The sequence below is a fragment of the Cucurbita moschata genome, unplaced genomic scaffold (genome assembly GCF_002738365.1).
Source record: "Cucurbita moschata cultivar Rifu unplaced genomic scaffold, Cmos_1.0 Cmo_Scf00039, whole genome shotgun sequence".
In the NCBI taxonomy this organism is placed as follows: domain Eukaryota; kingdom Viridiplantae; phylum Streptophyta; class Magnoliopsida; order Cucurbitales; family Cucurbitaceae; genus Cucurbita; species Cucurbita moschata.
Window position 1 is genome coordinate 740,342 of NW_019268555.1, and position 17,239 is coordinate 757,580.

At 36.1% G+C, this 17,239-nt stretch overlaps 1 protein-coding gene across 1 annotated transcript; it reads left to right on the plus strand.

Moving 5' to 3' along the window:
• The first annotated feature begins 3,510 nt into the window (after window positions 1-3,510).
• On the plus strand, window positions 3,511-6,186 carry LOC111432615. The gene is made up of 6 exons (XM_023069557.1): window positions 3,511-3,784; window positions 3,905-4,106; window positions 4,295-4,392; window positions 4,453-4,979; window positions 5,466-5,750; window positions 6,169-6,186. Exons 1-6 carry the CDS (start codon window positions 3,511-3,513, stop codon window positions 6,184-6,186), a joined length of 1,404 nt encoding a protein of 467 aa, XP_022925325.1.
• Window positions 6,187-17,239: the final 11,053 nt, after the last annotated feature.

Sequence of the window (17,239 nt, forward strand, 5' to 3'; positions counted from 1 at the left end):
GAAATTTCCAGACTTGAAATTCCAGAACAACTCTTTATTTGGAGACGAATGAAAAGATGCACCTGAATCCAAAATCCAGGATTCAATCGAACTGTCCACGCTAAGGATCAGAGCATCCCCAATGTCTTCTGCTGAATTTATAGAATCATCATCCTCTCCAGATTTATGATTCTGCTTCTTCTTCACTTTTGTACAATCTGTTCGAAAGTGTCATTTTCCCCCACAACTCCAACACGTTACGTTGGGTTTGTTTAGAAATTTTCTCCGGTTCTTTGATTTTGATCGCCCATGTTTGTTTGAGCTTTTTGATTTACTTCTTCCCCTTCGATCAACACTGAGAGCATTGCCTGATGAATCTCCAGTTTCTCGTTTGCGAATACTTTCTTCCCCTTCGATCAACACTGAGAGCATTGCCTGATGAATCTCCAGTTTCTCGTTTGCGAATACTTTCGCTGAGATCGATCAACACTGAGAGCATTGCCTGATGAATCTCCAGTTTCTCGTTTGCGAATACTTTCGCTGAGAACTACATCTCGAATTTCACCAACCTGATGAATCTCCAGTTTCTCGTTTGCGAATACTTTCGCTGAGAACTACATCTCGAATTTCACCAATCTTCAGTTTATCAGATCCTCGAGAACTGCTGATTGCAGCAACAACAGTATCCCATGACTCGGGTAATGATGACATCAAAATCAACGCTTTAATTTCATCTTCGAAATTAATTTCCACCGAACTTAGTTGACTTATGATCATATTGAATTCATTTATATGATCAGCAACAGGTCCACCTTCAGACATTTGTAGATTGAACAATCACCGCATCAAATACACCTTGTTCATAGCCGATAGTTTTTCATACATATTTGACAGCGCCTTCAATAGATCTGACGTTGTCTTCTCCTTGATAATGTTGAACGCCACGTTTCTGGATAGCATCAACTGGATCAGCCCCAAGGCTTTTCGATCCTTGAGCTTCCACTGTTCCATGGTCATGGTATCCGGCTTCACCCCCAACAGAGGTTCGTGAAGATCTTTCTGGTACAGATAATCTTCAATCTGGATCTTTCAGAAACCGAAAACGGATCCATCGAACTTCTCAATTCCAATCTTTGAACTTTCCATCTTCATAGATCGTGGTGAATTTTGCCTAGCTCTGATACCAGTTGTTAGAATCGCACAACAACGCACACGCTCGATCTAGATGTACACAAAGAACAAGATAGAGAAAAGTGCAAGGAGAACTCTGGCTAAAAGGATTTTTTTATTGATGACTTCACGTATGTACAGTAAGAGAGAATTACGGAGAATAGAAAGTACATTTTCAAAGCTCAACCGGATGGGATATATATATAGCTTTACAAGATTTAACCATCTACTATATATAGCCATTTACTATATATAGCTTTACCAGATTTAACCATCTACTATATATAGCTATTTACTATATATAGCTTTACCAGATTTAACCATCTACTATATATAGCTATTTACTATATATAGTTTTACCAGATTTAACCATCTACTATATATAGCTATTTACCATATATAGCTATACCGAATATAGCTTTACCAAATATAGTTTTACCGGATATAACCGTTGACCAAGCTATAAATAAGCAGCAGGCTCCATAACCTAACAAGATTGAAAAACGATATGGTCACAATCGATTGATAAAAGTATATGGTTAGGTTATGGGTAGAAAGAGATAGGATTATGATAGATCGATAGCGTTAGGATACGTTCATGAAACGATATCACTATGATAGGTATAAGAATGTTAAGGCTGTGATAAATTAGGGAACGATATGACCATGAAGTGTTTACGATACGACAACTGAATTACAGATATATTTATAAGAATCATGGTATTCCAAATGTTCCAACTGGACCTATTACACGATACAAGAAGATTCAACAAAGATTCATTCTTCATCTACAAAGTTCCAAATGTTCCAACTGGACCTATTACACAATACAAGAAGATTCAACAAAGATGATTCATTCTTCATCTACAAAATTGGATCGGCTCGGTTCAACCATCATTTGTAGAATTGGACCTATTACACAATACAAGAAGATTCAACAAAGATGATTCATTCTTCATCTACAAAATTGGATCGGCTCGGTTCAACCATCATTTGTAGAATTAGAAGCTTATATTATTTATGAAGGACAATTGAATATTTGCACGGTTGAAGTTTGAAAACTTTAAAATGTCAACAACGAGGTTTGAACCTACACAAGTGAAGCTCAATATATTTCAAGTTTATTTCTTTAACCACTCAAACATATCAACATTTGTTAAAAGGTTTAATTGTTTTGTTGTTTTCATTTTGCATTGGTCAAATGGTCAAAATTGACTTCGTCTTTTGTGGAGATTAAAGGGGATCGAGATTAAATCCCGGCCACAAACGTTTTTTGTCGGGAGACTATAAATACCCACAATATGTTATGTAAAAATCAGATTCGTGGATGAATGTAATTCATATCTCAAATTGAGACGTTTCCCTTAGAAATCCGAACATCATATTTGTCATTTCTAAGTTTCAATTCTTGTGGTAGAATTGCACCCGAGCCATTCAATCAAGCCTTGATCAAGTTAGATTGTGGAGTGATTCAATTTAGAACAAGGTTTCCAAATCTTGCTTCTAGATCTTCAATCGTAAGAGGTAATCTAACTCTAGCCTTATCTCTTGGTTGATCCAAATTTCATATAAGGAGGTGTTAATTACTTTGATTCAAGGGTTCTTGCTTCAACAAAAGCTTGGATCATTGTGCTGAGGATTATAGTTGCCTTATCAATTTGGTATCAGAGCCTAGGTTTACATCTTTTTGTGGCCGACTCTAAAATTGATTTTATCTTTCATTTCTGCTATTGTTTATCTTTTCTTTAAATTTGTCTATTTATTTTCTTGCTGTCATTTCCGCCATTATTCATCAACTTTTCAATTTGTTCTCATTTTCTTATCATATTTGTTCTTACGATTGTGATTATAAACGATATTTATCATTTTTTTAGATCATTTGCATATTTATTTGAAGATCAAATGAATTTCGATTCACATCTTTTTCTTAATCCATCTAAATCTAGAATCGTTGTGTTTGATATTTTTTTTATCTCATAATCTACTCTTGAAGATAACTTTTAAATTTCCTGAATTCTGTAAAATGGAGAGTTAAATCATTCTTAAAATCTTCACGTCCTTTCTTTTTGAATTTTTTTTCAGTGTGCAATTATATTTAAAAATATCTTCATATCCCTTATTTGTTTGTTCACGCCCTTTTTTTATTTTGTTGTTTTTTCATAATTAACTTATCTTGATTGCCTTGAATAGCTTGCTACTATCAGAATTGCTTCACCGATATATTAGCCTACCTTGATCATAATTTAGTCACTTTCCCAAACATCCTACCTTTGTGTGTATAAACACGAGTGTCCCTAAGTGTAAAATCAGTGAGTTGAGTGTGTGAGGTCCTAAACATATTCCACTACTGTTTGTACAATCATGAACCAAGACGAAGGAAATGGAGGGGAGATCAATGAAGCTAGGTGGAGAGAAGCACAAGTCGGAACAATTACTCGTTTGAATCAAGTTATTAGTACATTGACAGACCGGATGGAGCGAATTCAAATAGCCTTAGGTAATCTTCAAGGGAGGGAAGTACTCTTGAATGAAGGAGTTGAAAATGAAGAAGATGACAATGTCACCCTTTTAGCGGGACATAGCCCTAGGGGAGGGAGAGATGTCGGTCGAGGGAGAGGAAGAGTCAGAAGAAGGGGTAGAGAAATTTTAGCACCAAAAAGAATTGAGAGGGGGTACCAGTATGAGAGAGAAAAAGAAAAAGGAGTCGGGGGAGTAAAGCTAAAAATTCCAACTTTCTATGGGAGATCTGATCCAGAGGAGTATTTGCAATATGAGAGCAAAATTGAGCATGTCTTCGATTGCAACAATTTCAGTGAAGAAAGAAAGTTGAAGCTTGCTGTGGCTGAATTTTGTGATTACGCCATAATATGGTGGACATCTTTGAAATCAGAGTGGAGGAGAAATTATGAAGAACCAATTGAAACTTGGGAGGAACGGAAGAAATTAATGAGAAAAAGGTACATTCCTAAGCATTATTCTCGAGTACTCAAGCAAAAACTCTATACTTTACAATAGGGATCCAAAAGTGTTGAAGAATATTACAAAGAAATGGAGACCCTTATGAATAGAGCATGTATTGATGAAGATGAGGAAGATACAATGGCTAGATTTCTTGGTGGGTTAAACCGACAACTTGCTCATCTAGGGATAGGCAAGCGTACTTTGATATGCAAGAATTGTTACACCTTGCTGTCAAAATCGAAGGGCAACTAGCTTGGGAGAAGGAGAACTCCAAGCGGTATGGTATTTCAAAGTCTACTACTTTCAACACTTAGAAAAAGAATGCAAATATTGAAAAGATAGATTTCAAAGTTGGAGGCAAGTATGATCATGACAAAAAGAACAAAGCTGCAACCTCCAAGGGTAAAGAGAAAGCGGAGGAATATAAGGAGATTCGAGAAAGAAATAGAGACATCAAATTTTGGAAATGTCAAGGAATTGGTCATCTTAGTCGTGATTGTCCTAACAAGAGAGTCTTGATCATCAAGAATGGACAAGTTGTCACAGATAGTGAGGAAAGTGACCATGATGAGCTAGTTGAAGAGAAAATCCAGGAGAATGAGGAGGAACTAGAAGATGGGAGTCAGTTGGTACTTGTTACCAGAAGATTTCTTAAAACTCAAGTTATAGAGAATGATGTTGATGATCAAAGAGACAACCTATTTCACACAAGGTGTTTAGTCAAGGGGACTTCTTGTAGTCTTGTAATTGATAGTGGAAGTTGCACCAATGTTGTAAGTACAATGCTGATCAAAAGGTTACTAATTCCAACCCAACACCATCCTAAACCTTACAAGCTTCAATGGCTCAATGACAGTGGAACAATGAAGGTAACTTCTCAAGCTTTAATATCTTTTACTTTAGGAAAATATAAAGATGAAGTTCTTTGTGATGTTTTACCAATGCATGCTGGAGACATATTGCTTGGCCGACCATGGCAATTTGACAAGAGGGTTATGTATGATGGCTATTTGAATCGACATTCTTTTGTAAAAGATGGTAGAAAAACCACTCTTGTACCTTTAAGTTCTGCAAATATATTCGCTGATCAATGAAAGTTGGAAGAAAAAAAGAAAGAGTTTGAGGAAAAAGAGTTGAAAGAAAAACAAGAGTTGAGGGAAAAAATAGAGAAAAATCAAAGAGAAAAACATAGTAAAAAAAAAGGAAAGAATGTGAGTTGTTTGGCTAGAGTTGGAGAGGTTAGAAGAGTAATGTTCTCACAAAAAACCATCTTTGTACTTGTGTACAAGGAAGGATGTTTGGTCTCTAACGATAACAATTTATCTTTGCCTAGTATGTTTCAATCTCTTTTACAGGAATTTGATGATGTATTCCAAGATGAAGTCCCTAAAGGACTACCTCCCATTAGAGGTATTGAACATAAAATAAACTTCATTCTAGGGGCAGTAATTCGTAATAGGCTAGCTTATAGAGCCAACCCAACTGAGACTAAAGAAATTCAAAGGAAAGTAGAGGAGCTTATGGAGAAGGGCTATATACGAGAGAGTTTGAGTCCATGTTCTGTACCAATCTTATTGGTGCTGACGAAACATGGAACGTGGCGCATGTGCGTGGATTGTAGAGCCATCAACAAAATCATGGTAAAGTATCGACATCCTATTCTTAGGCTAGACGATATGCTTGATGAATTGCATGGTTCATGTTTATTTACAACGATTGACTTGAAATCTGGATATCATAAAATTAGAATGCATGTAGGAGACGAATGGAAAACCGCGTTCAAAACTAATTTTGGATTGTATGAATGGCTTGTTATGCCTTTTGGGTTAACTAATGTTACTAGTACATTTATGCGCCTAATGAATCACGTTTTGAGAGAATATTTAGGAAAGCATGTTGTTGTGTATTTTGATGATATTTTAATTTATTCAAAGACTTTGCATGAGCATGTGGAGCATGTTAAGTTAGTTTTTATTACACTTAGAAAAGAAAAACTTTATGGTAATTTTAACAAGTGTAGTTTTTGCATGAATAAAGTTAACTTTCTTGGCTTCATAGTTGGTCAAAATGGAGTAGAAGTAGATGAAGAGAAAGTTAAAGCAATTAGGGATTGGCCAACACTACAAAATGCAAGTGAAGTTTGTAGTTTTTATGGGTTAGCTAGCTTCTATAGAAGATTTATAAAAGATTTTAGCACCATAGCTGCACCATTGAATGACTTAGTGAAAAAGAATGTTGTTTTTAAATGGGGAGATATGCAAGAGAATGCATTCAATGGGCTTAAAACTAAATTAACCAATGCACCATTACTTGTCTTGCCTAACTTTGATAAAACTTTTGAAATTGAGTGTGGTGCAAGTGGTTTGGGCATATGTGTTGTTTTGATGCAAGATGGAAAACCCGTAATGTATTTTAGTGAAAAACTAAATGGGGCAGCATTGAACTATCCTACCTATGATAAAGAATTTTTTGCTTTAGATTGCACATTGCAGGTGTGGCAACACTACTTATGGCCTAGAGAATTTGTGATCCACTCTGATCATGAAAGCTTGAAGTATCTTAAGGGTCAAAGCAAACTGAACTGTAGGCATGCAAAGTGGGTGGAGTTTATTGAAACATTTCCGTATGTCATCAAATATAAGCAAGGTAAGGATAATGTGGTAGCTGATGCATTATCTAGAAGGTACAAACTCTTTACTTCTCTCAGTGCAAAAATTCTTGGATTTGAGCATATTAAAGAATTATATCGAGATGACCAAGACTTTGGAATTATTTATGCATCTTGTCTTACAAAAACAGCTGTGGATGGTTATTATGTGTTTGATGAATTCTTATTTAAGAAAAGTAAGCTTTGTGTTCCTAAATGCACTATCAGAGATTTGCTAGTAAAAGAAGCACATGGTGGTGGCTTAATGGGATATTTTGGGATTAATAAAACTTAAATATGTTGCATGAACACTTCTTTTGGCCGAAAATGAAGCATGATGTTCATAAGTTTTGTAGTCAATGCTTTAAATGCAAAGAAGCTAAATCTAGATCACAACCAAATGGATTGTACACTCATTTGAATGTACCTAATGAACCTTGGACTAATATATCTACGGATTTTGTTCTTGGTTTATCACACACTAAAAAGGGTAAAGATAGTATTTTTCTTGTGGTAGACAGATTTAGTAAGGTCGTGGGATGCACCATCTTTGCTGCTGCGTAAGGATTTTGAGCACGCGGATCGAACTCCAGTTCTTTGGTACTGTTTGAGTTACAGAGGGTAGACTCGGTCGTGTGCGGTTTAGCGAGTAAAGTGGTGTCTCACAACACGTCCTCGTTAACTGGTTGACCCGTCATTCCTGCCACGTTGTGATACATTTCAACGTTTTGCTAATACGCTTCTCTCTCGTCACCAGCAGCTGTGTATCCACGGTCGATTCTTCCAACGTTCAATTTTTCTAGATTTCGCTGAGCGACGCATTTCAATCTATTTTTTTGGATTGCTTTTTATCTTCCAATCGTTAACTAGAAATGACTTGGTTTCTTCACGGAAAATAAAGATCTCGAATCAACCAATTCGATGCCAGTTTTTTTAATTTTTAGGAAGATAGAGACCATAATAATTGAGTTCAAATTTTGGAAAAATATTTTTTCTTATCGAAATTATAAATCTCTTGAATCTAATTCTGAAACAAATCATGGTCGAGTTTCAACACAAAACTTGTAAGAATCCTTTCCTGGAACATCATAGTCAAATCGAACGATCGTACAACCAAAACTGACACTCATCGATCCTCTTATTAGGACTAGAGATAAATCTTATGCCAAATTTTTCATTAAAGTGTCCGATTGGCGTCCTCTTTACTTTCTTGTTTTTCCTCCTTCCACAAAAACTGAAATTCTCCCTTCCTCTCTCTTCTTTGTTTTCTATACACGCCATCCCGGACCCTTCAAATTATAAGGTAGAAAATATTGATGTTTATCCATGTAAGCATGATACATACATGAAATATGTTATGGAGGGAAGGAGAAAGGAAATGAAATAAATGTTATCTTATGAATAAAAATAATGGGACCTCGTGCATGTATGTATGTCATGTGTATCGGGATACTTTCCCTTTCTGTTATGCTAGTACGGATGCATACCTTCGATATTTATGTTCGACATGATATCATGAAGACCTTTTCTTTTATGAGGGTCCAGTGACATGTATTGTGTTGTGCCTGACAAAGTCCGGCCTAAGGGGCACGTATACCAATCCGTCTGATGGGTCCATGTATGCGTATGTGGGCTGTGTGTAGAAAAGTACCATGCATCCAACTTTGCCAAGAATTGAAAAAAGACACTAGTGGTAGTTCGAAACCGATTCATGAGGAAAAAGGAATTTGAACTACAAAAGGTTAGTACTTAAAGACCTTTAGGTTTAATACTTATGAACATGCTAGTTATTTACTATAATTGATGTTCTAAGAGTGCCTAAGATCCAAATTGCTTCCGCATGTGTTGTATTAACTTCATCAATTGGTATCAGAGCAAGTTTTAGGCACTTTATTTAGTATAGGAACAAGAGTTATTCTGGGATTAGTGTTTAAGTCAAGAATGTCTTGGTTTAGTGAAGTTGTGATTAACTGCCCCTCGGTAGCAGTTGCTCTAACTCACTAAAGTATCGTTGCAAATTAATAATTTTTGGGTACATTATTACATTTTCTAAACCTGATTTGATTAAATGGGATTAAATCAAATCACTAATAGATTTTCTTTATATCACAGCGTGACAAACTCAACAGTACAATTACTCGCTTCTGAGAAATTAAACAGCGATAATTACGCAACTTGGAAATCAAACCTAAACACAATACTTGTAATTGATGATTTAAGGTTTGTTTTAACTGAGGAATGTCCTCCAAACCCCAACTCAAATGCAAACAGAATAGTTCGGGATGCATATAACAGATGGACAAAGGCAAATGACAAAGCCCGAGTGTACATTTTAGCCATCCTATCTGATGTTTTGGCTAAGAAACACGATGTAATGGGTACTGCTAAAGAGATTAGGGAATCTCGGAAATGGATGTTTGGACAACCGTTCTTCTCCCTTAGACATGACGCAATAAAATACATTTACAACTGTCGTATGAAAGAAGGGACCTCAGTTAGAGAACATGTCTTGGACATCATAGTCAATGTGGCAGAAGAAAATGGAGATGTCATTGATGAGAAGAGTCAAGTCAGTTTTATCATGGAGTCTCTTTCGAAGAGCTTCTTCCAGTTTCGCACAAATGTGATGATGAACAAGATAGAATATAACTTGACTGCTCTTCTCAATGAGTTGCAGACTTATCAGTCCCTCTTAACGAACAAGGGACAAAGAGGAGAAGCAAATGTTGCTATCTCTAAGAAATTACTACGAGGATCGTCCTCTAAAAATAAGTCCGGACCTTCAACTTCTAAAAGTGTTTTGATAAAGAAGAAGGGTAAGGGAAAAAGAAGATTCCTACTGACCACAAACACAAGGTTCAAAAAGCAGATAAAGGAAAATGTTTCCATTGCCACAAAAATGGGCACGGAAAGAGAAATTATCCAAAATACCTTTCAGAGAAAAAAGCCGAAAAAACACAACAAGGTAAATATGATTTACTCCTTGTAGAAATATGTTTAGTAGAGTATGATAACTCAACTTGGATACTAGATTCAGGGGCCACTAATCATATTTGTTCTTGTTTCTAGGAAACTAACTCTTAGAGAATGCTTGCGGACGGCGAGATAACACTCAGGGTTGGAACAGGAGAGGTTGTCTTAGCAAGATCAATAGGAAATTTAAAATTACTTTTTCGAGATAGATTCATTATCTCATATAATGTACTTTTTGTTCCTAGAATGAAGAGAAATCTAATATCTCTCTCTTGTTTATTAAAACAATTGTCTAAAGTATCTTTTGAAATCAATGAAGTGTTCATTTGCAAAGAGGTATTCATATTTGTTCTGCAAAACTAGAAAACAACTTATATATGTTAAAACCGAGCGAAACAAAAGCTATTTTAAATACCGAGATGGTTAAAACAGCTGAAACTCAAAATAAACGACAAAAGATTTCTCCTAATACCTATCTTTGACACTTAAAACTAGGCCACATTAATCTCAATAGGATTGAGAGATTGGTTAAAAGAGGACTTCTAAATGAGTTAGAAGACAACTCTTTACCTCCATGTGAGTCTTGTCTTGAGGGTAAAATGACTAAACGATCGTTTTTCGAAAAAGGTTATAGAGCCAAAAAAACCTTAGAACTCGTGCATACAGATCTCTATGGTCCAATGAATATCAAAGCATGAAGAGGGTATGAATATTTCATCAGTTTTATTGATGATTATTCAAGGTATGGTCATCTTTACCTAATGCATCACAAGTCCGAAGCTCTTGAAAAGTTCAGAGAGTATACGACTGAGGTTGAGAATCTGTCAGGTAAAACTGTTAAAACACTTCTATCAGAACGAGGTGGAGAGTATATGGACTTAAGATGTCAGGACTATATGACAGTACATGGAATAACGTCTCAACTCTCAGCCCCTGGTATGCCTCAACAGAATGGTGTATCAGAATGGAGAAATAGAACTCTGTTAGACATGGTTCGATGTATGATGAGTTTCGCTCAATTACCTGATCCATTTTGGGGATATGTAGTGGAGACTACTACATACATTTTGAACATGGTTCCTTCTAAGAGTGTTTTAGAAACACCTTATGAGTTATGGAAAGGGCGTAAAGGTAGTTTACATCACTTTAGAACTTGAAGATGCCCAGCACATGTGTTATTGCAAAATCTCAAGAAATTCGAATGTCGTTCAAAATTATGTATATTCGTAGGATACCCCAAAGAGACGAAAGGTGGTTTGTTTTATGACACTCGAGAAAATAGAGTGTTTGTATCAACAAACACTACATTGTTAGAGGAATACAACGTAAGAAATCATCAACCTCGCAGCAAACTAGTATGAAGTGAGATTTCTAAAGAAGCTACTGATAAAACAACAAGAGTTGTTGATCAGGCTTGTCCTTCAATAAGGGTTGTTGATGGAGTTGGCACTTCTGATCAATCACATCCTTCAAAAGAGTTGAGAATGCCTCGACATAGTAGGAGGGGTATAACTCAACCCGATCGTTACTTGGGTTTGGCAGAAACTCAAGTCATCATACCTGATGATGGCGTTGAGGATCCATTGACCTATAAACAAGCAATGAATGATGAAGATAGAGATCAGTGGATCAAAGCCATGAATCTTGAAATGGAGTCAATGTACTTCAATTCAGTCATCAACCAGATGGGATAAAACCTATTGGTTGCAAATGGATCTAGAAGAGGAAACGAGACTAAACCGGTAAGATACAGATCTTTAAAGCTCGACTTGTAGCAAAGGGTTAGACCCAAAGAGACGGGGTGGACTATGAAGAAACCTTCTCTCTTGTTAAGACAGTCGTTCTAAACGGCAATCTTGAAGAGAGTATCTATATGGCTCAACCAGAGGGGTTCATTAAATCAGATCATGAACAAAGGGTTTGCAAGCTTAAAAGATCCATTTATGGGTTGAAGCAAGCATCTCGATCCTGGAATATAAAGTTTGATACTGCGATCAAATCTTATGGCTTTAAACAGAATGTTGACGAACCTTGTGTTTATAAAAGAATAGTCAACTCTACAGTAGCTTTCCGGGTGTTGTACGCTGACGATATCCTACTCATTGGAAATGATGTGGGATTTCTGATTGACATTAAGCATTGGCTAGCAACACAATTCCAAATGAAAGATTTGGTTGAGGCTCATTTTGTTCTTTGAATCCAAATTGTTCGAAATCACAAGAACAAAACACTAGCATTAACTCAGGCATCGTACATCGACAAAATGTTGATTCGATATAAGATGCAGGACTCCAAGATAGGATTATTACCTTTCAGGCACGGAGTTCATTTGTCGAAGGAACAAAGTCCTAAGACACCTCATGAAGTTGAGGATATGAGACACATTCTCTATGCGTCAGCAGTCGGTAGTTTGATGTATGCAATGCTATGTTCCCGACACGACATATGCTATGCTGTGGGAATTGTCAGCAGATATCAGTCCAATCCGAGACGTGATCATTGGACTGTCGTTAAGAATATCCTCAAGTATCTTAGGAGAACGAGGGACTATATGCTAATATACGGTACTAAGGATCTGATCCATACAGGGTACACTGACTCAGATTTTCAGACCGATGTAGATTTGAGGAAATCGACATCAGGATCTGTCTTCACTCTGAACGGAGGAGCAATAATATGGAGAAGCATAAAGCAAGGTTGCATTGCTGATTCCTCCATGGAGGCTGAGTATGTTCCTACTTGTGAAGCAGCAAAAGAATCTGTATGGCTTAGGAAGTTCTTAACTTATTTGAAAGTCGTTCCAAATATGCATCTTCCCGTCACTCTTTATTGTGATAACAGTGGAGTAGTTGCAAATTCAAAAGAACCAAGAAGCCATAAGCGAGGAAAACATATTGAGTGTAAATATCATCTCATAAGGAAGATTGTGCAACGAGGAGATGTGATCGTCACACAGATAGCTTCAGAGCACAACATTGTTGATCCATTTACAAAGCCCCTCACGACTAAAGTGTTTGAAGGGTACCTAGTGATTCTAGGACTACTAGTTATGTAATCTAGGGCAAGTGGGAGAAAAGGCATGAGTATGTGATGCCCTAGTTTATTGTATTTATGTCTTTCTCTCTATTCAACGTTATAAAACCCCACTAGAGTTTTAGTCCAAGTGGGAGTTTGTTGGGTTTTATGTCCTAAAACTCATAGTTTGTAAACAAAAACATATTCTATCGGGGGGCATCCTATACAATGAGTATTGCATAAGATCGGACCATGAAGAAAATCACTCTCACTTTATAATGTCGTTTACTGTTGAGACTGATTTTCTTTTCATTCGAAGACCTAGGTAACTCGATCTTAATCCAAAGCTAACCATGAACTCTTGATTATTCGAAATTATCCTTAGATTTGCATGGGTGAGAGTGGCTCGAGTTCACCGACTCAATAGGCCTCCCATTTCAGGGGTAAGACTGGGTGAATGGCTGGGGACGTGGGGTGCAAGATGGAATTCACTCCTACCCACTTTTAGGGATAGAAGAGAGGTAGTTCCCTTAAGTACTGACTCCAGGTCTTGAATAAAGGGACCCACCTTCTCATTGGCCTGAGAGGAATTCAGTTTACTGGTTGGACTACAAACAAATTGTTCATTAGAGGATCAGTGGAACATAAGGAACAAGAAGTAACTTCAGGGGTAAAACAATACATTGACCCAACTCTAGTTACGAACAACCCTTGAAGTATCGACTAACTAATCATGGTTATATCAAATGGACAGAAATATATCTATAGTGAGAGGAGTGCAACTACTAGGCCATAATGGAGTGTCCTAGTAGTTACGAATGTTGGTAACAAGGTTAATGAGTTTAACCAGTTAATCTTGGATCGTTGGAGCCCATGAAATATAGGTGATGGTGTTAATATAATACATGCGGAAGCAATTTGGATCTTAGACACTCTAAGTACATTAATTATAGTAAATTAGCTAGCATGTTCAAAAACATTAAAACTTAATGAGTTTGAATACTAACCTTTTGTAGTTCAAATTTCTTTTTCCTTACGAACCGATTTTGAACTACCACTAATGTCTTCCCTACTATTCTCCGGTCTTAGAACGGGATTGTGTAATCCAGTGAGTGACTAAACTTGGTAGGAATTTAATATATGAAAAGAGAGAGTTTTGAGAGAATTTCTCAAAGTTTTTCAAGCATTCTTTCCATGTACCTTGATCACTCTATTTATAGAGTCATATTTGCATGTTCATGCAAATTTGAGATTACCAAATTTTGACACTCAAAATTCCACTCAAATTTGTGGGATTATGTGGCAAGCATGCAAGTTTGAATTAACCAAATTTTGACACTCAAAATTCCACTCAAATTTGTGGGATTATGTGGCAAGCATGCAAGTTTGAATTAACCAAATTTTGACACTCAAAATTCCACTCAAATTTTTGGGGTATATTTGGCAAACATGCAAGTTTTGTCAAACAAAATTTTGACACTCAAAATTCTACTCAAATTTGTGGAATTATGGGCAAACATGCAAGTTTGTCAAACATGGATTAGATCTTTCACTAACTCAAACATGGATTTTTCCATTAAAGTCAAACATTTTAACTTTCTCTATTTTAATTCAACAATTAATTTCAAATCAAAATAATATTAAAGGATTAATTAAACAATTTAATTAATATTTAACATTAAATGAAATGTCAATCCCAATCAATTCGGGCACATATTGATTATGAATCCCTATTCATAATTAAAATATTTAAATCTTATTTAAATATCTCAAATTCTCTAATTTAGCGCATATTTCCTAGTTTGAGTTCGAACACTTCAAACTCACTCGCCACACTATTCTAAGGTCTAGTCCTATATGAGCTAGCAAGGGGGCCTAATGGACCTACAGATCATGGGCTCCAACGATCGGAGATTAACAGCCTAAACTCATTAACCTTTTAACCAACATTCGTTAACTACGAGGACACTCCACTATATACTAGTAGTTGCACTCCCCTCACTATAGATATATTTATGTCAATTTGATATAACCATGATTAGTAAGTCGATCCTTCACAGGTTGTTCGTAACTAGAGCTGGGTCAATTTACCGTTTTTACCCCTAAAGTTACGTCTTGTTCCTTAAGTCCCACTCATCTTCTAATGAACAATTGGTTTGTGGTCCAACCACCAAACCGAATCCCACTCAGGCCAATCAGAGGGTGGGGCCCCTTGTTCAAGACCTGGAGTCATTACTTAAGGGAATAACCTCTCTACTATCCCTAAAAGCAGGTAGGAGTGAATTCTATCTTGCACCCTATGTCCCCAACTATTCACCCAGTCTTACCCTCGAAATGGGAAACTTATTAAGTAGGCGAACTCGGGCCACTCTCACCCATGCAAATCTAAGGATAATTTCGAATAAACAGGAGTTCATAGTTAGCTCAGGATTAAGATTGAGTTACCTAGGTCATCGAATGAAAAAATCAATCTCAACAGTCAACGACATTATAAAGTGAGAGTGATTTTCTTCATGGTCTGATCTTATACAATACTCATTGCATAGGACGCCCCCACTCACATGTCTCGACATTTACAATTTAGTGATCACATTGTTTATATCATATACAAAAGTGGGCCGCATCCATAGTGTCCCCAGGATAATGTACTAAGCCTTATCCATGTACTATAGATCATTTTGACTATATACTTGAATTTGATCCACTCTTATGTCTCTACATATAGTTCAAGTAATCATACTATAGTCAGAGTATTCTTACTTTATTTGATTTAGATTAATGATCGTAAAATTCACTTTATTTAATACCAATCTTTACTGAATAAATATCAATAATAACTTTATAGAATATGTTTCTTTTTACCAACTATGAGTTTTAGGACATAAAACCCAACAATAGGTCCATTAGATCCCTCTGGTATCTCACATGGGACTAAACCACAGAATAGTGTGACGAGTGAGTTCGAAGTGTTCGAATTCAAATTAGGGAATATGCGCTACATATATATGATATATTTAACCGCATTTTTGTTTTATTTACGAATTAAACAAAAAGAGAGAATCTGAGATATTTAAATAATATTTAAATATTTTAATCAAATATATGTCGGAATTGATTGGGATTGGCATTTGAATTAATATTAAATATTAATTAAATAGTTTAATTCATCATTTAATATTACTTTAATTTGAAATTAATGGTTGAATTAAAATGAACAAAATTAAAATGTTGACTTCATTTAATGGAAAAATCCATGTTTGAGTTATCCATGTTCGAGTTAGTGGAATTTTAAGGTGTCAAAATTTGGTTTAACCAAACTTACATGCTTGCCAAATAAACCCCACAAATTTGAGTGGAATTTTGAGTGTCAAAATTTGGTTAACTCAAACTTGAATGCTTGTCAAATAATCCCAAACATTTGAGTGGAATTTCAGAGTGTCAAAATTTGGTGATCTCAAATTTGTATGAACATGCAAACATGACTCTACAAATAGAGTGATCAAGGTACACGGTACTTCTCCCTTGGAAAAACCTTGAGAAAAATTCTCACAAACTCTTTCTTCACATATACTAAATCCCTCCCAAGTTTAGTCACTCACTAGATTCCACAATCCCGTTCTAAGGCCGGAGAATAGTGGAGAAGAAACTATTGGTGGTTCGAAACCGGTTCGTGAGGAAAAAGGAATTTGAACTATAAAAGGTTAGTACTTAAAGAGCTTGAGTTTTAATACTCATGAACATGCTAGTTATTTACTATAATTGATGTTCTAAGAGTGCCTAAGATCCAAATTGCTTCCGCATGTGTTATATTAACTCCATCGTTTCGTTGGTTAGTGAACAAGTCGGGTAGGATTTTGAGCACGCGAATCGAGATCAAGTTGTTTGGTACTGTTTGAGTTACAAAGAGTAGACTTTGTTGTGTGCGGTTTAGCAAGTAAAGTGGTGTCTCACAACATGTCCTCGTTGACTGGTTGACCCGTCATTTCTGCCACGTTATGATACATTTCAACTTTTTGCTAATACGCTTCTCTCTCGTCACCAACAGCTGTGTATCCTCGGTCGATTCTTCCAACGTTCAATTTTTCTAGATTTTGCTGAGCGATGCATTTCAATCTATTTTGTTGGATTGCTTTTTATCTTCCAATCCTTAACTAGAAATGACTTGGTTTCTTCGCGAAAAATAAATATATTGAATCAACCAATTCGATGCCATTTGTTTTATTTTTTAGGAAGATAGAGACCATAATAATTGAGTTAAATTTTGGAAAAAAATATATTTTCTTATCGAAATTATAAATCTCTCGAATCTAATTCTGAAACAAATCATGGTCGAGTTTCAACACGAAACTTGTAAGCATCCTTTCCTGGAACATCGTAGTCAAATCGAACGATCCTACAACCAAAACTGACATTCATCGATCCTCTTACTAGGACTAGAGATAAATCTTTTGCCAAATTTTTCATTAAAATGTCCGATTGGCCTCCTCTTTACTT